At 41.7% G+C, this 22513-nt stretch overlaps 1 protein-coding gene across 5 annotated transcripts in view; it reads right to left on the reverse strand.

Annotated features, from left to right (window-relative positions):
• The window catches only part of AKAP13 (A-kinase anchoring protein 13), a 205397-nt gene that overhangs the window by 139649 nt on the left and 43235 nt on the right, over nucleotides 1–22513 (reverse strand). For all 5 annotated transcript variants that reach the window (XM_082321821.1, XM_082321824.1, XM_082321823.1 and 2 more), the window contains exons 3-4: nucleotides 20306–20350; nucleotides 2614–2761 (exon numbers count right to left, since the gene is read on the reverse strand). In XM_082321821.1, the coding sequence (XP_082177947.1) occupies nucleotides 2614–2761; nucleotides 20306–20338 (181 nt within the window). In that variant the 5' untranslated portion in view covers nucleotides 20339–20350. The remainder of the gene's footprint in view (nucleotides 1–2613; nucleotides 2762–20305; nucleotides 20351–22513) is intronic.

The following is a 22513-nucleotide window of genomic DNA, read 5'->3' on the forward strand; positions in this document are numbered from 1 at the left end:
TTTAGGTAAAGTCTTTCAGGATACAGAGAATTTTCACGTACAATGAGAATTTAGGAGGTATTCTGAGAGTTTATATTTCTATTCCATTTTCTTTAATTTCTCATCTCAAACCACCTTATGTTGTTGAGATTTTTTTTAATGTGATTTCCTTTGGAAGCTTTGCTAAAACATTCTACTTAATGTTGGCAGCAAATGTAATCAAATCATTTCTCTCTCTGTTTTTTACTCCTCCATACATCACCACAACTACTGACAAAGTCAAGAAAAAAAATTTTAAAATCTGGCTTTGTTTTTACATTAGCTTTAACAGAATTATGGTTACCCCTTTCACCCCAGCCCCTGATGGACTTCATCTAAAGTCTCCCAGGGACCATATGAAACTGTGAGGACTTGGGACAAGGATGAGGGAAGAGCTTCCAAACCCAGAAGGGAAGCAGAGGAGGTTCAAGGCAGGCAGGCAGAGAGGCTCCGTGTGCTCTTGAGTGAATCAGCCCTTCTTTCATCCACCTGAGCCATCCCCGAGGAGCAGCCGTGCTCCCAGGGGTGTGCAACACGTCTTGTATTGCAGGGACAAACGAAAGATGCTCAAAGCTGGAAGTGAAGGATGAGATTTTGGCTAAAAGCTGTTTGCAAGAGTTTCCTTACAAAGCACTTGCTAAGTGCCCAGGCCTGGATGTTTAAACAAGGGCTGGTCTCCCACACACTGTCTCTTGTTCATGGCTAGCCTGCAGCGAGGTCAAATAACGCCAGCTCTGAGTCACCACAACCATCTCCAAGGCAACTGGCCGAATATACAGTGTAAACACATGATTACAGATTCACTGTTGAGTGCAGGAAGGAGGAGGAGGAGGAGGAAGAGCTGGCTGAAATAAGTCATGCTCTTATTGAAATCGGAGTAGTCAGTGCTGAAGCAACACTGGACAAATGCATCGGTGTCAGCGGAGGGTATGAAAAAAAAACTTTTTTTTCCCCATTTTGCTTCTCCCCAGCACACCCTTCACCACTAAAGTCCTTTTTTCTCTGGTAGTTTCTCCAAAATGAAGCACAGAAGAGTCTGTTATCCAAATGGTTGCTTTACATCTGAGATGTCACCTCTTCCCTTGCACTGCGGCCCCAGACAGTGCTACACAGCAGGAATGAGACTACCTTTCCAAAATCCGTTAAATCTTTGTCTGATACAAGCTGTATTTTGGGACAGCACCCATCCCTATCTAGCATCCCATGCCACAAGATCATGAGTCTACTGGGTCAAAAAAAAAAAAAAAAAAAAAAGCGCCCATTATAACTAAAGCAACAACTGAGAGCAATTCCCTCCTTTCCCTTTGAATCATGAGTGGAGTCAGATTTCCCACTAAAAGCAACAAAATGAGCCCCAGGGAGCCCTCCCCAGTGACTCAGTTCTATCTGGGGTCGGCAGGACGGACAGAGCCCAGAGCATCACCCCGGGTACCATCTCGCATCCAGCACTGCTCCGAGGACGTCAGGGCCAGCGGTGATAGGAAAGCATCGCTCTTGCCTGGAAATCCCATCAAGTACGCCAGTTCCCGCATGGGCTGAAGGGGGAACACCGAAGCTTTTCAGTTCCTTTCTTGGCGACGCAGCCGCGGTCCCAAGGGGGAGGTGAGGTCATTGCAAGTGGGGCTGGCAGAGCCCCTTGACCGCCACACAAAAGCAGGGAAGGAGCCACCCCTTCTTCTCCCTCCTCTGGGAGAAAATAAGCACTAATCTAATTGATTGCACAGGGCACCAGTAGACAGTAACCGTAAAAAGACTTCTCTTCCCGAGCCAATTGAACAACCCGAACAGCACAAAAAGAGGAGGAAATGAAAAAATACGGTGGCCAACTTCTAGCCACTCATTCCCAGGCAGAAAAAGTCCTTAGCCCAAATTTTACTTCACATGTATCTCTCATAAAACAATACTTACAAGATAGACAAAAAGGCAAACCCAAGAAATACACTTGATTGCTTAAGCTACACTGTGTATAGTAAAAATGTCAGGCGTTTTTCTCACACTAGTGTCAATGTGCTGCATAGCAACAAGTCAGAAAGAAAGGTTAATGGTAAGGACCGCAGCCTGGAACATGCTCATTCCCACGGTCCTGAAGTCACCAAAGGAAAATGCTGCGCCGATTTGTTTTGTTTTGTTAATGGCACGAAGGCTTAAAAAGAGCGGTGGGCTTTAATGTGAAAACCCACCCCGTCTGAACCAGCTGTGCTGGAGGAATGGCACCAAGCACCTACATTGCCTGCCACTGCAAGAGTTTCAGAAACTCTGTGCTGGCTCTGATCCACACGGCAGGATTTAGGGGAAAAGAGTTGTATTTCACCAGGACTACAGCAATGAACCTCACTGAGTTAAGCAGATCCTAAGTGTAGCTAGGACTTACCAGGCTGTACACCATTTGGACAACAGCATCTCTAAACTGGCAAATGTGTCTTCCATTATCTTGCTCGCATTTAAAAGCTTTTTACTATGTGTAAATGTAACTGTGTATTTTCTACAATAGAATCCCAAAGACAACCAACAAAACGGCATTACGTTTAGGTCCACTTGAATTAACCAAGTTTCATAGACTGATACACTGATATGCAAAGAAAGGCAATTGTTTACCAGGAGAAATTGTCTCCAGACTCCCAGGATTAATCTTTCTCGTGCTCGTGCAGTGTTGGACAGTTGACCCAGTGAAGACCAAGTAAAAAACTACATCATCTTCAACTTTATCTTCCTCAGTCAGCTGCACTGTAATAACGGAGTCACCCTAGGGAAAAGGACAAGAGAAAAGGTTAGCTTTACATTTGCAAGAACTGCGTCGTATAAAATAAAACTTCTCTGCCTACAAGGCTCCTGCTCCCTGTTCATACACTCCTTTCACACGACTCGGGGTCCATCCTAATTTTCAGATATGCAAGTCATCCTTAGCATGCCTCTTAGCATCACAGCCAGCCAACCAGCTAGAAAATATGTTGAGCGCAGCTCTGGGAAGAGATATGTAGAAATCTCAAGGGTATATTCAAAATAGCAACTTAATATGGTGAAATAACACCAAGTCTGACACACACACACACCCCCCACATAAGTTTTTTTTTTATATACACACACACACACACACACATATATACACACACACATATCCTCCCACATATGCATAGCTAAAACAACAGAATTGGGATAGTGGCCTAAAATTGCCTCTGTCTTCATAAATTTGAACAAATTATCTAATTCTTGCTTGAGCATTCACATTTCCCCTCTCCAAGCTAGCCACTGTGTCGATAATTCCAGTGTAATCAACTTAATCACTGAACACATCCCTCATCCGCAATCCATAAACACTCAAAGATACCCAAGTTTCATATCCACCGAGATTTTTTCCACTTTCCTTACAAAAAAAAAAAACAGTAACAGTGTCTGTACAGACAGCGGTAGCTCTTCTCACTCATCCATAAGCTCATGCCTTGGTGAAAAGCTCTGTACGTTATCAAAACCAGCAGTTTTTCAAGCCCTGAAAAGAAATCTGTTGTGATCTGTTGGCTGAACACTCCTGCTTAGTCTTAGAGAGGCTTTGTTTCAGTATCTCAGTCTACTCTATCATCTTGCTCATCTTTGCTATTAGCAAAAATTATGTTCTTAAAGGGCACACATGGTTATCATAGTTAACCCAGCACAGGATACAGTAAATACACCTGAAATTCATACACCTACACGGACAAGAACAGGAGCAATATCCACCAACTTCAGTTTTCCATGGGGAAGGGAAAGCAAGGAAAGAGGATGGCTTGCAGTTACTACAGCACTAAGTGAAGCATGTTCATTTGATCTCACCATACATTTATATAAACTATGAAGAACTATAGAAACTACGAGACACTGAGAACAACAGACTGTGACGTGACCTTCTGCCCCTCTTCTATCAAGATCAAAACCAGTTGGATGCCCCAGTTTTACACTGCAGCTGCATTAGCCAGCTCTCTGCCAGCACCCCATTGAGCATATGGTTAAGGCTGCAAATCTGGAAAAGATTTTATTAGTATTATTATTTTTGCAGATTATGTAATTCCAATTTGCATATTCAATAGAATACACGTCATTTCATTTAAAACCTTCTCCTTAAGATCACTCAGTTCATCCCTTCTCTGTCAAATATAACTATTGCAGAAAAGTCCAAATCTTCCAAGCCCTCCTGTACATCCGTGCCGCGTCAGCATCGTTTCCCACGCTCTGTCTCATGTCTCCCCCGTTCTCCCTCATCTCAGCTCCTTTTACGCCCCATCACAGTTTCTTTCTCCCAAGTTCACGTCCAGTTCTCCTCCTCTGATCTGGCCTGTCTGGTCCGTCTTGCCAGGGACAGGGTTGCACCTTGTTTTGATAGAAACAAGGTTTTGCAGTGCAGTACACAACCAGCCCCTGGTCTTCAAAACAAATATATGGGTCAGTCTTATAACACACAGAAAAGGAAACGATGAATTCAGAAAAGATAAATGGAGCAGTGAGCCTACTTTACATTTCCAGGGGTTGCAGAGTTACAAATACACGTTTTAGGAACGTCTCGCATGATAATATCAGACCAGACTTCCAGCTGGGGAGAAAGGAACCATGCAGCAAAAGTATATATTGCATATAGTCAGTGTTAAAATAAAAACAGGTGCAAAAAAAATAAATCAAGCTTTAAATTCAAGCATGACCAGTTCACATGCTGAGTTGAAAACTAAATATTCCATTTCAAGCAAATGGATCCAGGTTTGAGCGGATGTTCAAAAAACCAAAAGCTGACGTTTTAGCCTACAAACCCTTTGTGCTTTGGTTTTTATATCCATCTTTGTTCAAATTGTTCCTCCCTTAAGGCATGAACATACAAAGCACTTAAATGGACTTAAAATGCAGGTGATGTTTCAGCTCATCAACAGGACTGATCCTTTAAAATGGTATCTGCTAAAAAGATTTTTCTTTTATTTAACTCAGAAATCAAGTACAGCTAGTCCAGTTCCTGTGAAAGAAAAGCAAATCCACGTAGAATTCACATGAGAAGACACCTCTCTGTCCACGTGAAACAGCCACTTCCACATCAAGGAAAAACAATTTAATTTGCAGCGTTATTGCAAAAGCTATTCTGTATATTTAGTTATTGACAAAAGACATGTAAATACATGTAAAAAGCCTGAACATCAAAGGTTCCACATAACTGAAATCTAAGCTGGGGCTTAAAAAAAGATAGCTGAACTTCTCATATAGATACCTGAACTTTAGGTGTGGAGCAGTCTGACCTAATTTTGAAGGTGGCCCTGCTTTGGGGGGTAGTTAGACCAGATGAACTCCAGCAGTCCTATCTAACCAAAATTATTATATTTCTATTTTAATTCAGTTTACTTTAGTTCATGTTTAAGTTTAGGGGAAGCACAAATTATCATCAGCTGACATCAATTTAAAAGGCTCTTCAGCTGTGTCTAAGTGCCACCCTCCTCCTCCTCTTCTGGAGGACCCTCTGGCAAAAGACGAAAGGCCCAATAGCCTTAAAATGATAACTGAGCATTTTATTTTTTTCTTTAATTGAAATTTGCATTTGTCTCCAAATATCTTCAGCAAGATCAATAACATGTCACTTAACTGCTGTGTGCTTCAGTTTACTTATAGGTGTCTTCTGAGCTACCCCTTAGTAGCGGTACGTGGTACAGCTCACCGTGCGTGATGTGAGCCCAGGGCCCAGAAGGAAAAGAGCAAAGCATTAAATAAGACCGTCCTCCTCCACCACACATCGCTACCTCCCAGTTATTAACAATTTCATTGTCCACTGCCAATTTTAATGTCATTTTTAGAAGTTATATTCAAACAACATATTTATTTGAAAAGGGAATAATGCACAGAACAAACTCCTCTCTCTCAAACGTTTTTGGAGTTAAAGAAAAATCAGTTACAAATGCAGCCAAATTCCTTCAACCCACATAGAAGACCTTCCAACAGCACTATTGCATTCAGCCTCCAAAAACATTTTAATTGAAGTATGTTTACCTTTATTCATTTAATATTGTCCAAAAAATGTCATCTGTTCAGTATCACTGCCACACAAGGTGGTTATTATAACCCCTCTTTCATCCCGTATGGCTAGAAATGGGAGGCCAGCCTGCCAATATCCCTTTGGTGAAAGTACAGACAGATCAAAGCCATCCTCTGGAATGCTCCAACAAATAAGAATAATTTAATTTCAAAACTAGGTTGGATTGACTAATATTTACTTGGCTTAAAGCCCATTGGAAATGAAAACATTCCATTTTGGTCCATTCATGAAAGAGGTCGCCCTCTCCCTCGTTCGGATCTGAAAATCTCTGGTTTCAGATAGCTGTAAGGGGATGTAAAGAACGTGGATGTTGCTCTTTCCTCTAAATATATTCCCTTCCTCAAACCGAAGGGAGAAAGTGGAAGGTCTGCCTCGCCAAAGGACGGGTTTAAAGCCCTTACCTTGGGATTTAAACTCCTATAAAACAATTCAGAAAGGGATTTTAGCATGGCACATCTCTGAACCTTTAGCTTTAGTTAAGGGACCAGAAATGCAATTATCTCTAAAAAGGCCCAAAAGCTGTTACTAGGTCTAAAAACCAAAGCCAGATAGACAACGCACCTGTTCGTCAGCATATTTTGTTGGCATTAGAACAACTCCACCTTTTTAGGTATTTGTTTTTCCAGTGCTGCAGTTATAAAGGTACGGAGATTGTGTGTAGGCAAAGTACAAGGAACTCTTGAGTAATCATTTCTTCTTTCTCAGGCTTGGTTTCTGTGTCTGTAAAGGTGAGTTATTTACCTTCAAAGGATTTTTTTTTTTAAATAGATGACTTCAGCAATATTTAGAAGTGACGATGAAGCAAACAAAATCTTTAAGCTCAAAAGAATTAAGATCACTTATGTTATTAGCTGAAATATACTCTCCACCTTCCAAAAAAATAATTGTTTTAAGCATGTAAAGACATCTATCTTTTCCACTTCAGGCTCTGGAAATCCGTCTGGTTTTGGAGAATCGGTCATAGAGGATCCTTTACAGTGGGACTGCAATGGCAGTCCTGGCAAATGCAGCATTCAGGACCTCCAGATGAAAACCATGAGTTTAGCTGGCAAGGGCAAGTTTTCCCTGAGGGATATCAACTCTACCAGCAATAGGTTCATTTCTCTACAATGGACTACGCCAGCTAACAAATTTTAAAGTTTCTACAAAAAAACGACAACAAAAAAAAAAGCAAGCTGTATTTTTATAGCTGAAGCATGTGATTTCTAAGCTGGTTTTCCCCCCATGGTTCGTGCTGGGAATTTTGAAATATGTTATCTAACCCACTAACCACCCACTCTGACCTCCACACACACACAAGTCTAAAAATACTTATGAAAATGAAACACGTGTTAGATAGCAACGCTGAAGCACTCAAGCATTACTTTAGCATTCTGCTTTTAATGAGAAAACACCAACCACTAGTAATCCTGAATTTGTTCTACTCAGAAAAGCAAAATTGCTGCTGCTGACCACTGCCATCTCCAGCTGTTTTTTCATGCAGGTAAAGCCTAGCCAGTGATGGACAGTCCATGTGTTAGACGGCTTAGAGATTCACATACAAGGAACGAACCTTCCTCCCAATATATTTCCTTCTAAAGAGCTCTTGTAGATGTTGGTGTGATGCTGCTTCATTGAAGAGGCTGGATTAGGCTCTGGATTAGATGACTAAACGTAACCTGCCACTGCAACGAGTTCTGTTTTGTTTCCACTATTCATAACATGAATCAGACCTTGTTGGGTCATTGCTTATTGCATTATGTTGGGACACAAAAAGAGAAATATGATTTCGAAACAGATTATTTTTTTTTTCCCCCCTTTGGGAAGCTCTAAATAGCTCCTAAGACAGTGGCACTGTACCCAGGAGTACAGCACAAAATCACAGTTGTGGTTTCTTCCTCCTCCTTCAAGGAATTCAGGCTCACTGGTACCTTTATTCATTTTTAGATGGAGTTGGACTTGCCGTTACTCCAGCTACTGCTCGACACAGAGTACACAGGATTAGGCTGTAATTACAGGAGGAGGCATGTCCTTTCACATCCCTGCACTTCGAGTTTCCCCATCAATGAAACAGGAATCATGGTGCACCAAGTATTTTTCATCCAAATGGCTTTTAAAGGAAAAGCTGGCTTTTCAATCAGATTACATTTTCTTTGGAAAGTGTGCAGGACTGGCAATAATTAAGTTAGACAAAATCAAAGGGAAAGTTGAGACAATTCCACCTCAAATTGAGAACTGCAGAATACTCTGAAGGCAGCTGGAGGATCAAAAGGCAACTGCAAGGCAGCTTTACAAAACGTAGCAGAAATCATCCCGCAAGAAAAACAGCAAAATATAATTGTTTAGATGCTCAATGATCCATTACCGTCTACCTCTGCCAGTACACTAGGTCAACAGCCAAACTTTTGTTCCCGGACAGTGTCCCAGTCTCAGCTGAGTGTCCTGGAAGATCCCTCCCATCTAAGGTTACCTCCTGTTGGTGCAAACATGTCCATAAGCCCCAGGAGAACCACATCTGGAAAAGATACCTGCAGCACATGGACATCTCTGAACAAAACCAGGTGCAGCCGCATGGACTCCTGACTCCAAAAAGAGATGGGGGTTTAGGGCAACTATTTTTACAGCAAACATGACAGTGCTCTCGTTTCCTGGAACGGAATCTCAATCCTTTCTGAGAAAGACTTGGATCCCAGTTTTCCTAGGTCTGACTAAGCGCCCCGGCCAGTCAGCCATGACGCAGGCACCGAGTGCTATCACCACTGGCTCATAAAACCAAGGGATGCTCTTCTACGGCAAGAAAATAACCTACATCCAGCAAACTCTTCCAGGCTGCTATTCCCAGGTTAACAGAAGATGAGCAGCTCAGCCCAGAGGGATGGAATCTGGGAATGGGTCCTACCTACAAAACATACAGCGAAGCTCCTTTCCCCCTCTGCCTTAGCATGGGGTGAGTTTGTGAGTGCACCTCACTTAATCTTGAGTGCATTTTCCCTCTTGGGAACACTATCAGGGCCTGGACATTGCTTCCTGGTACTTCACTCCCAGATGCTGCAACAATGCTATTTGAAACATCCATCCCCTTTTGCAGATGCAGCCATTTACCTTGCAAGCTCCCAGCACGCGTATATAAAAGGAACGGACCAGGGACCAAGGTCAGAGGTATCTGTTGCAGCAAGATAACAGCAGTCATTACAGACATCCTCAATTACACCAGTACATATTTACGAGGAGCATTTAGGGCAAAAATCATGTCAAAAGCAGTTTATTCTGCAGAACTCCAGTCCCCAGAAACAAAGGTAGACCTGTGAAATCTGTCTGAACACGAGCAGCTCTAGAAATCCCTCCTCGCCTGGAGACATCCCCCTTGATAAAGGCAGTGACCTGGGTCAGGAGCGTGGAGAAAGATGGATGTCATTCGGCTGGAGTGTTGCAACCTCCTGCAGATAAAACCTCCAGGGAAAGACTCCAGAAATAAATAGAATGGCAAGCTGCCAAGTTTGGGGTAGATTTGGGTCCTTTTTCATAGTCAATGACTTCAAACTCCTTGATCTTAAAGGAGCACAAAGCAGAGATGTGGTTTTCTGTTTTCTTAAAAAATTTTTAAAAAAATCACAAAGGAAGACAAGAATGACTCCAATGGCTTCAAAATTAAAAAAAAAAAAAAAAAAAAATCAATCTCCAAACCTAACTTTATTTCCCTTTTAAATTAACAGCAGTGCTATTATTTCTGCCAGCAAAAGGTTTCAGGTTAACGTCACGGATACTGAGCCCCTGTGTGATGAGAAAAGCAGATTTTGCAAAGCAGTCTCTTGCCCTTAGGAAAATACAATTGCAGACCGTAACGTCTTGCCCACAGGCCACCAAAAGAGCAGAATGAGGGTACATGTTTTTTTGCCAGCCCACATAGCAACTCGAGGTGATACCTTCCGTATTTCATTCATGCTGCACTAAGCCAAGTGATCTCCTCTTCCAGTGCTAGCCATAAAGCCATGACTGAAACACTGACATATATGCAAAAGAACTTTCTTCTCTCCACCACTTTCTTCCCCCAAAAGGTGAGAAAAAATATGGTCCAAAAATAAGTTTAGCTTAGCACGCTGATGGATAAAAGATTGACGAAGGGCAAACCAGGGATAGAGAGTCAAGAGACCATTTAGTTATGACTCTTTGGGTAAAAGGAATATGTGGGAAAACATGGACAGCTATGATAAATAGCCCTGAACTGCTGCCTCCAGGCCCAAGCTGGCTCCCACAGATCCATCCTGACTGCAACCTCTGCTGAAAACACAGCATGGACACCCTTGACTTGCCTGTCTGCAGAGCCAGCATCGTTAGGGCTGATTTATTAATGTGATCTCACAGCCATACCATGTCCCAAGCCAGTCCAGGTGTCTAATCCTACAGCAGGGTTTATTTGCAAAGAAATAAATGGTTTAAGGAGAGCAAGGAGCAGATTTCCTACTCTGAACCAGTGTGAGGAACACAAACTCCTGCAGAAATGCGTACACTTAAAGGATGTGGGCTACTAGTAACAGATTTCTTCAACAGAGCATGTCTCAGTTGGTCTCTAAATCAATCAGGTCAGAGATGAATCTTCATTGAGTGTCAAGATGCTATTATAGGTATTACACACATATTAATCCAGGCAGCTTGAAGGAGATCTCTACAGACTGCCAACAGAAAATCCATCAAAGTAAGAGGATCTCGTTAGTGCTGAAAAAGACACATGATTTATCTTTATGGGTACATCTTCATGACATATCACGTGGCTGCACAGAGCCAGGCAAGTTACTAGATTGGGCTGTTAATAGCTAATTTAGCTGCATCATTGCTTTAGCACAGGGCACCACATGCTCTGCAGCACTTATGTTACCAACACTTGTTCAGAGCATGTTTAGTGCATCTGCTTGGTGCCGGACTGTGCTATGCAGACAGCCTTCACAAAACTCAACAGCCAAGGTCATTTCTAATAATTTTTAGCACACAGGAAGACATGATAAAATTAACAATAAACTTAACAGCAAAATGGCAGAAACAAAGTTAAGGGGAAAAATAGAAAGGATGAGAAAAGTGCTGTTCAACCATTTGTGTTATATGCAAACAACTAGGGAAAAACTGCTACAATAATTTTATTGTTTGAGTGACATTGGCAGTATAGTGAAGAAAACAGCTATTTAATTTTTTGTTTATTTGGGCAGTTTCGTGTTAGCCAGACCATTCATTTAAAACACTGTGTGCCGGCTGTCCTCAGTCACCATGGCCTGTACTATCTGAATAAGCAGCTACTGACAGTGACCCCAAACCCCTTCTGCAGCAAGCCCCACACAGCTCTGGTACAGAGAAGAGGAAGGTATGGAGAAACACAGGGAATAACACACTGGGGGTTTGCCCTCTAAACTACGCAAGTCTCCATATAATGCCACCACATGAACATGAAGACAAGATGAAAGATGAGGAATTTCTCTATAGCAGAATATCCCCTCCAGTACCATCCAGTTTCCACAAGTATTGATCTTACTATTGTGAGTTTTTTCAGAAATTGGGGAAACTACTACAATCAGTTCCTATAAAACACACCCAGACTGATGGGAATGTCTTGCTCTGGCCTCTTCCTAAAGCTTCTTCTGTTCTTCACTACACTGTTCGAGAACCAAACCAGACAATTTTATTACCAGCAGGCTGAGTGATTGATAGTATTTCCTGCTAATTACTCACGTAGCAATAACAACAAAATTGTAGCGCTTAGGAGAAATAGCAGGCAGCCTGAATGTATTCAGTGACTAACAGAAATTCAGCTATTCTCTTGGCATCAGAGAGGTGGAGAGAGTCACAGTTCCTGGAAGATAAAGTACATATGATGACACATTATTTGAAACAATCTCCTGTCACTGAAGTATTTTCACAAATAGCCTTGATGTGCCTTAAAGGAAAAAAAATAAATCAGGTTTGAACAATAACATCCAAAGGCATAAGACAGCAGAAAGATGGCGTTTTCCTGGTACTTCAGCCTCCTCTACAGTCCAGCAAAACCCTCGAAGAGACAGAGCTCAGAGTGTGCTTCAGAGAGCTCATTTTCCTGCCAGCTGCAAAATATCCTCGCCAGTCTTTAAATATTTCACAACTACAGTACTTGGAGCTACTGTAATGATTTAACTTTTTAAAGTTACATTTTTTGCCATTAGAGAATAGAAACCATTATAACCATTATCTTCCTGAAGAAGTACCCCCCGCAACCACAATTACTAGACAGATAAAACTTCTGCAATGCTTAGAAGAAACACTTTGAAACAAAGATACAAAACCAGGCAGCCCTGCACACTGAAAACGTGTCCTGCAACAGAACTGCCACTTGATGGCAGTGCACAGCATCGATCGCTGCACAGAACAATTAATCACGGTTTATTTTATTTTCCACTTATGCACAATATGGCATTGCTTTATTGAGCAAGGCAGAGGCCAAGCATTTGCAGAGACACTGCATGCAGCACAACCTTCAGAAGCAGATGGGAGGCACTGCAGGTAGAGCCCAGGAGATCCGAGAGTTTATTTGAAAATATCATGCCTTCATCAAAACGACATCTTCATAACCACTACTCTCACATCAGCTTTGCTGTCCCAACTGCCTCTAGTCTAACAAAATGACTGTCAGCACTTTGTTACAGAAAATAAATGGGATGCGTATATTGATTGATAAGATGGGAAATTTGTTTGGTCATTCTAAAGGTAATGTAAGAATATTTATAAACTCTCTATATAAATACATTCCACAGAGGAAGAGTAGTTGAAGAGTATTTTCATCCTCTTAAACCCCAAGTCCTGATCTCCGTTGCTCATTCCTCCTGAGAGGAGGGGAGGCAACAGTGTCAGCCAACGCTGGGGATGGGACGCAATCTCTCAGCATCTTTCCAGATACTAACCGGCTCATTGGCTGTCACAAGAAATAAAGAACCCTAAATTCAGAGCCTAAGAGATATTTGTCAGTTCACCCCATTTTAATAAAACTCTTAGTGTGACAATGTAAGGATTCCTTTTTCAGTTTCAGAAAATAGACTGAAGTAATCTAATAGCTCCCCAAAAGAGGGAATCGTTGTCTCCTCTGCTTTCCCACCCCTACCTTGTACCAGCTCCGGCATCTTTCTTCTGGAAGTTACATTATTTGAAGTTCACACATAATGCTGCAAAGCAGTGGTGACTTCAGGGCAGAATTTCAGACAAGTGCTCCAGACTTCATTTAAGCTAACCCATTTATTGTTTACCAGCACATTCATATCCACAAAACAGGATCACAGAAGAAAAGATCAAATAGATAATTATGGGAGGAGGACCTGCAACCCACATCACCAGCATCTTCAGTTTCAGATAATGTGGAAGAAGGGTTGAGAAGGGGCCTCTCAGCTGCAATTTAATCAATGGCTCATCCTGCAGGAAGGCAATGCTGATGGTCAGGAGGCCTCTTCTGACTTCTCCGGTCAAAGCTGCCTTCAGTAAATGTACAGAAGCGACCGTTTCACAAGAAGTCCTATACTAACATGACAGAGATCTCACGAGCTAGCGCATACCTCACTTAAGAGGAGCAAGCCAAGCAAACAGCCTCATGATAACCAATCTGTGCAACCTAAAGTCTTCATTTAGGTACCTGGGAACTGGGAAGGAGCAGGCAGCTTGCCAGAGCATGGTGCAGAGCTTGGCTTCTCGCATGATGTAGACCAGAATTTGGGAAGTGGAAGATGAAAAGAATCTGGATCAAGGACCTAAGTAATAAAAACTTAAAAGATGAGGTCAAGCACAGTTTAGTGAGGAAACTATTTTGCCTGCAGAATGAAAGCAGAACCAGACAAGTTGCAATGTGCTCCTCTCAAAAAAATCAGTTTATTCAGGCGCCCCAACCAACTTTCTTAAAACCAACCAAGAAGCAGGTTCTTCCACAAGCAACATAAACAAATATTTTATTTGTAAAAGGTGCTCAGAGGCCTTCCACTCCTTCAATAATTCAAAGACATTTTGAAGGTGGGGCAGAAAACTACTTTGTCATTACGAAGAAATCAAGTACCCAACAAATAAAAGATGAGGTTTATCAGATCCTCTCACCACAGAGCTGAACTAAACATCAAGGCTGGTTCTCCTCTCGCCTAAGGACCTCAAGAGAAAGTAAGACAGGCCTTCTGTATAGTGATTTTCCTGAGAAATCCCCACATCAAAAGTATGCGAGGTATGTTCGACTTTTTCTGCTGGACTGATCTCAGATATTCAGGCATCCCAGTGGCCTTTGTCACCATAGATGCCACTAAGCAAACACATTCAGCGTTAGTAGAAAAGTAACTAAAGCACAGCTGCCAACGTCATGACAACATTTTACTGTAGGATTATAAAGGTATTTCATTTTGTCCTTTTGTCCCTTTGGTCGAGATTTCTAAAAATCATTAATTATGTAGCACACAATAGTGCACAAGTCACACCTGAGATGGTTTCAGCCATGGCAACAACCCGGCTGCCAGGCAGGCTGGCATGCCTGCACAACACCTCGCTGCACTCGGACACGGGGAACCACAGCGCTTGGGACAGACACTGCTGCCACAAGCCTCAAGCTCTCTGTATTGCTAACTTTTTTCTTTAATCCTTTAATATTTATTCAAAAGAGGGTTTTTTCTTAAAACAAGAACATCAGAGGTTATCACCATTGTTTTTCTGAGGAATACACTGTACTTCAGTAGGGCATCACTCTGCGTGAAATACGTAAGTGGGAGAAAAATATTATAAGCATTATCCTTTTCTTCCCATTTTAGATTAAAGCAGGACACAGTGGGAAATCTACAGGAGTAGTTCATTCATTAACAGAAGAGAGGACCTACTGTACCCAAAACCCAGGTTATATTAAGAGAGGGTCCATGCATTCTTTCTGAGGCTTTTGAAGTTCATACTTCATTAAGTTGCATGGCATTTTGGCTTGGAAGTGGGAGCTCTATCAAAACTCTCCTTGAGAAACTCTGCAGGTTACACAGCTCCTAAGTGGCAGTTGATACAAGAGACTCCATCCACAGACCTGATTAAAGGCCAAAGTCAATGGGAGCATTTTTATCAATTAAGTGTTTGCCCTCCCATGCAATCACCAGTTATGACACATTTGGGTTTGTCACTCCAAACAAAGTGGGCACACCTTAGACAAACCATGCAGAGGAGGAATGCTGTGATTTAAAACAAGTTTGTTCCTTTTAATCAAAAAGGAAAAAAAGTTTACAGCGATACATCATCCTTCTCCAGCTGCTAATCTTTTCCATTTCACACCCACTGATCATTATCACTGTGAAAAAACATTTCTGTCTTAAAGGCAGATCTAAGGTTGTAGCCTTGGAGGTAATCAAGAGAAGATGACACTTAATGCTTCCCAGCTTGTCCCCTGCATGTCACTCCAGTCCTGTTCCAACACATTCATACCCAACACTGCTCTCAGGTTATTATTCTAAAAAAAACAACATTGATTTCAGAGTGGCAGGAGATGTGAGTGGGTTAGAAGAACGATCAATAAAGTTACAGAGATCCTATAGCTAGCAGAGGCTGAAATCGGAAGCCATATAGGTCACTTCTGAAGTAAGATTTTCAGGACATTGTATGCAGCTGAAGACTCAACCTTGATCCTTCACTCACTTGCACTCTACATTTATTAAAATTTGGTTAGAAATAAGGACACAGCTTGCGATCCTTGATCCTTTTGCAATTAAATCCCCTGCTGAATACTCAGCTGGATTCTCAATTAATGATAACATTTAGAAAAATATCAACACTTTGCCTTTGCAAAGCTCTCTCCCATTTTCTTTCTCTTGCCTGGATGTTAGTTGAGTTTAAGCTAAGTGACTAATTTATTTCATTTATAAACAGAGAACTTAATGAATCACAACAATAAAAAAGGTCAGTTAATAATAAACCTCCATTGTTTAGAGCAATGTTAATCCTTTTTTCCCATCCGTATACTCCTTGATGATCTGGATATTCGAATAACATATTGACAATAGCTAGGAAGTACCTTACAATACTCAAGTTGAAATTTTGACTTTTGTTGGTAGAGGGATACAACTTTTATAAAAGGGTAACGACCAGCAAGGTCATTGCAAGTATTTAACAGACAAAAATGAAGCTCCTAACTTCCCACCTCCCATCAACCAAAGACTTCTGCAACCCTCCCGTTCTGACCGAGCCCTGCCAGCAAACGGAACGATTCAGTCCTCCCGCTTTGAGACCCTGGGCTTCCTGAGCACAAAGCCCCAGGCAGATCAGAAGCAAGGTCGGAACCACTGCCCTTCATCCACTATGCTGTGCTCAACAGCGTTCCCATATCAACAGGACAGGACTGAAATACAAGAGGGATGTAGGTAAAGCCAGTTTCGGATTTAATCCAGCATCTGTGCATCAATAGAGATGTTCTCGACTACAGTTTGAGGCAGGCAACCAAAGGACTGTCCAGCCACACGGACTTCGTTTTTTGCACATCCTGCAGTAAAAGGCACCTGAAGAAATCAATGTATATTAAGGACTTTGTATTACAGAATATCCCGTTTTCCACAGAATATCCATAGTTGCACCAAAGACTATGTAAAGCATGATCCATATAATTATACACTGGAAAGAAAACAACCCATGAAAGCAGCAGCAACAGAAATCAGACACACTCAGTCCAGCCAAATGACAGTTGGTTTTTGTAACCTTAACCTGTGCTAGTGAAAAATCTGGGAGATAAAGCTCGTTCTCTGTTAAAACCCTCCCCATGCTATGCTGATTATGGCTCCGGAGACCACCTCTGCATTAAAGTGCAGCTTGTATCACAAAGTTTAAGGCCCCTGCTGCAATATGGAGAACTCGAACCTCATCATCACAGTTATGTGAACCACAGAAGACCTTGTCAATGACTTCCCCACTCTACTACCCCACTTCTTCAGAACATCACTGCGGGCAGCAAGACAGCAGCTCATGTTAGTACCCCGTCGAGATACCTGAGGAAGGAGGAAGTGGGTTTGAACATCTTTATTTCAAATCTACACCACAATATTAAGCCACAGACTCTGCAAAGTAACACTGCCTTTTATAAAGGCCATTACGTGTTGACAGTGGGACAGAAGGGATAGCTGCTTGACCTGCAGCCTGTTTAAGCACCGGCATTAATGGTATTGCACCGCGGTGAACCTGCCCCGTGCTATATTGAGGAAGGCGTCGCTGCCCTATCTCTCCTGGCACGAGCTCCTCTGCCGCATGACTGCGCTGCTGAGAGCAGCGCCAAGCTGCGGGGCCAGGAGAGCTCGTTCAACAGCATTAAGAGCAGGTAACAGAACAGCTCTGGGTGAGAGAGACATGCTCCTGGGGGGCCAACTGAATGAGCCAGGGGCCATCTGTTTGCAGAGGAAGGGCTGAGCTGTTGTCCCAGCCATACCTGCAGCAATAGAGTGCTTAACTCCCATCCCTGGCAACCTCATTAACCAGAAAACAATCAGGCAACGCTTAAATGGGACAGACTTATTTAATCACAAAACCACAACACTCATTATTACTACAGGATGTGTTTTCCACCTTATCTCTTAATCTTTACACATACAAAGGCCAGTAGTCTCATCATTACAGGCTATGATCTCCCAGTGGTCACAACATCCGCAGAGGCAGGACAGCTGATTTTTACAGAAGAGGTAAATAAAATCCAAGCAGCCAGAAGAAGGTACCGAGAAGGATGCAGCAGGTGGTCTTCTCTCTATTTATGTACACTGACTTGAATAATACAGGAATCTCTATCCCTCTGTTAGTGCATGTGTGGAAGCACCATCTTTTCCATCACCTGCAAAACTTTGGTCTCAAGTGCACCGGACATCTCAGGTTACCAAAACACTTTTCATAATTGTAAGGTATTAATCTGGGCAACCTGGTAATTATCACATAGGATAAAATGTCCTCTAGCTCTCTAACTGGCTTCCAGGAACTGAACTGGAGACATTATTTTTTACTTTCTCCTCCTAAAAGGAGCTCAGTAATGCTGCTGCTGATAAAAACAACTACCACATGGAGTTTTCAGGATGAAATTCATGCAAGATTTAAAAAACTAATAAACAAAATTAAGTAATCTTGAATCTAAGCTATTGCCTTAAAAGAGGAAGAGCACAAAGGATGTAATGCAAAGGTGTCAAGAACAAAAGGGTGAAATTTGGGGGAAGTAATTTTTCCAGAGAGTGGACATGTAGGGAGATCCCCTGACATGCCTGTATTGCCTGTTATTGCCAGTCATTTACTTCACAGAGATGAAATTCCTTATGGAGAAACTCACAGGATACTGTTCTCAGTTATTTGAAAACAAGCTCAAGGCACCTGTATGCGGAAAAGAGAGCTGACATCACTTTGGAGAAGGAACCTGGTGAGGTTTGGTATTTACCTACCAAGGGCCAGGCCACAAGACTGTTGTGTCTGCCTTTTGAAAAATAAAAATACCAGGAAGATACATGTTTCTTTATGTTCTGCTCACACCTAACAACTCTCAGGCGAGCTGAGCTGTCAATTCACAACATGTGGAAAACAAAACTGATCTTAAAATGTACAAAGCATTTATACTGACAGCAATCAGGAAGACTAAATATTGAATTTTCAAGGTCCTTGAATCTCTCTTTTTGTCCCCCCTCTACCTCTTCCTTAAGCTACCAAAATTTGTTTGTTTTGAAAGGGAGCTGATTTGTGTATACACCTGGCCAGGGGAGGAGGAGGAAGAGAGAAAAGACAGTCACTGATGTATTAATGTTGTCATCAACTTGTTGGCATTGCAAAGAAACACTATACTGAGTGCCATATAATCATTATTTGACACCGGGCTACATTTGACCTCAGCCCAGTCCTCCTCACTATCACATGGGGATGAGGACTTTTAAGTATACTACTCCAGTATTACACATTAAATACAAACCCACACAAAATGGTGGGAAAACAAACTAAATCAGAAGATAAGACTGGGAAAACAAAGCCTCCAGATTAGTTAAGTCATACACTGTTCAAAAGACGTAAGGATAATTTTATCCTGCTTTCTACCATTCGTGTGTTTCTACCATAGCATCTACACCACATATTTGCACAAAAGTTTCATTCTCTTTTAATGTGTCCTAAGTTTAAATGGAGTTTCTTCGAAGTCAAGGTGCATTCAGTAGGCTTGTGATTTAACAAATTTCAGGCAACATTTAGTTTCACAGTAATACAGAATATGTTGGTGTACTCCAGGAAAGCCATTCTCCCTAAGTCAGGTCACACTACGTAGTGTTCATCTTGCTTCAAGCACAGTAAGTGGAGAACAAATTCCAATACAAGCCTCCAGCTGGTAATTAAAAGTAGGCAAAATTTAAAAGCTTCCATGGCATTAAAGGTCAGTATGATCCATTATTTACAACACACAACACTTTCCAAGATACAGGTCTATCACCAGCCCTGATCACTTCTCCTTCCTTCCCCTTAAAAGCCACATTTGCAAGCAATTTTCCCTCTGAATTTTCCATCCTTGCATCCAGCTCTACTCTTGTTAGCGAGGTCTGTGGGTAGGACAGTAAGCACAGGACGGCTTCATCAGCTAACCCTGCTCCGAGCATGGCAAGGCAACATGGAAAATAAACGGTCACAAACCTGGCTGGCAGCTTTGGCACAAATTTAACACACATGCGTATACCCCCACAAATCCACATCTAATTTGACAGTCCCCATGTTCTGCAACAAAGCTGCTATTCAAGAGCGAGAGGAAGCTTGTTCCTTATTAATGTAGCCATCGAGGTTACGAGCTTCCAGGAGGCTGACGTAAACCGTTCCCTGCTGCAGCACTCGCAGCACAGCCGAGCAGTTCACTGCTTCCAGTTCCTCCCTGCCACGTTTAAAACTCCGACCAGAAAAAATATTATTACAGTGGGCAAGCACTGCACACCGGGATGCCCTATTTTCCACACAAGCAATTTCTTCTTATTGCCTCTCTACACATCAAGTTGCAAGAGCACAGCCATGCACTTGAGCAGGCTTTTGGGAGGAAAAAAATAAAAGCAGGGGGATGCCTGCATGGTGACAGCATTACAACATGTCTCAAAACTTCTTTAAAATTGTCTGCTGGAAAGACAGGGGAGCTCTGTGACTTACCTGAGCATTACCACCAAGCATTTGAAATTCAATAAATACAAATAAGGTCTTTGGGGAGCAAAGAAAAAAGAAGCAGCATCTCCAAAAGGGGTGGAGGGAAGCATTTTGTGTGAATAGCAAGAGAGGAAAAAACTGTTTAAATGTTGTACTCACATATAACGGAGCTTGCTGTGGATTAAGTTTCATGACCTCAGAACACTGAAACAAAAAAGAAAAAACAAATTTAAGACTTTTTTTGTAAAATTTTAAGTACTTCTTCATACGCTGCAGAACGTTCAACTTCCAAAGCTGTATTAACACTCCTACGCTATTTTTTCCAATAGTCACTTTTACACATTTTTTTATTTTCCCTCTTGCAGATCAAAAAGGATGTCACTTTTTTTTATTTATGCTCACATTAAGCAACGACAACTCTAAATTGATTTGTAGAGCAAAGCACTCATCTGAACTGTCAGCAATGTTGACACTAAGATATCGCAAGTGAAACTTGCTCCCTCTTCACGTTCATCTCAGTTCATCTTTCCTCCTAGCAACCTTCACATCATATCTGCTTTTTACAACAACTATCAACCCCTAATTGCTATCTGTCCATGCACTCCCCCACTCCCACCCAAAAAGTGTTTGTAAAGATTTGTAGTTCTCTCCGCTGCTGGAGAAGACCGATTACTCTGGCAAATACTACCATCCCAAGTTAATTTGGTGCCTATTTTTTCCCCTCCCACCGGATTGTTTGTTCAAGAAACATTTCAAAACTATTTAAAAATCACACTATCAAAAATGCTCCTTGCAAAACTGAGGGAAAGCTTCCAAAACAGATGATGCTCACAATTCTGCATCAGCATTTGTCACAGTCAAAAACTACCACTACTCATCCTACCAAGGTGATTTTAGTCAAGAAAATTTCCTCTTTCAGGTCTGGCCCTGGAATTTCTGTATAACCTGGTGAAAGTTACTTGTATTGAGCTTTGAATCAGTTGAACCAGAATTTCACTTGCATTACTTTCTCCATTGCAGTAGAAAATATTCACCCTAAATGAGAGCTGAAAGTTTTCATTTAATGTGTGTATTAAGCAGTCCAGGATCCTAAGATGAAGGAATGCAAAACAATTAAAAATGGAATTTCTGCTGTTGCTCATGTCTGCAGTACTGGTAATGCTCTGCAAATACTTCAAACCCTTTTTTATAAAGGGGATGAAATACCACTCTGCTTTTCACACAGAAAACACAGGATCTTGTGCATACTTCGTTCCCTTCCAAATCCCACAGTTTGCCTTTAGTGAGACAGAAATTAAACCACAGCCTAAGTTTTCTTAGCTGATTCCAGCTATCCTTGCTCCCTCACACGCTCCCCTTATTTTACAAAGCAGCGTTTTTGTACCAGTTGCTTTAAAATGTCTGAGCTACCTGCCAAGCTTGCTCACCAAAACATAGTCCCTCTGCAAAAGGTACTCCAAGGCAGCCAGGGGACGGACAAATATTTTGCAATAGTTTTAAACCTAGTCAAATTCATACCTATTTTCAACTTCAAGACTCCCCTTCCAACAGTAAGAATGCCTCAAAATGGCTATGCTTTATAGTTTTCCCTGTATTTTCAGCTCTTACAAAGACTGACTTACTCGTGAACACAGGGGACCAGTAGCGCTAGCTATCGTTTGGGCAGGTGAGCTCCAGAAACAGCTCTGCAGCAATCCTCACTTCTGCCCTACAACATGCTCCTGCTATTCCAGTCCTACTGAGGGCTCAAAAAGAAAAAAAAAAAAAAACAAACAAAACAAACAAAACCAAAAAATGCACAAACCCTGCCAATCTCCCTCATGACCTACCTGAGCCTTTCTCTCCTATTCTGAACCTGGGCATCTTGAACAGGGGTACCGAAGCATTATCCAGCCGAGAGCATTTATTGTATCTTATGGAAATTCAACCATGGTTGGAAAAGCTCCCTTTTAAGCGCACTTCACATTTGGATTTTTACAAAGTCTCATTGAAATGGACCAGTTCCCTCAGGAAGCAAAATTAAGACCTCTAGTCCAACACAGCAATTTGGTAGTATTTGGATATGACTTTTTTAAAAGTATTACAGCACAGAATCAAAGCAGTTGTGTCTCAGATGATAATGTTTAAAGGGAGTTAATATAAAGCATCATTTTCTCACATCTTTTCAAGTCTTGACAAGTAACCGAGCAACTTTTCTTTTTGCTGATAAAAGATAGAGTGTGATATACCTTCAAAGACAAAGAATCTATACTTTTGCATTTACATCAACTATTAGGATTATTCCTTATCACCAAAATTCTGCCATCATTCTACACTAGCAATATTACTACTGGCCTTCTATAGGATAAGGTGCAAGTTAAAGGATGT

The sequence above is a fragment of the Platalea leucorodia genome (genome assembly GCF_965183815.1).
Source record: "Platalea leucorodia genome assembly, chromosome: 9".
NCBI classification, from domain to species: Eukaryota; Metazoa; Chordata; class Aves; order Pelecaniformes; family Threskiornithidae; genus Platalea; species Platalea leucorodia.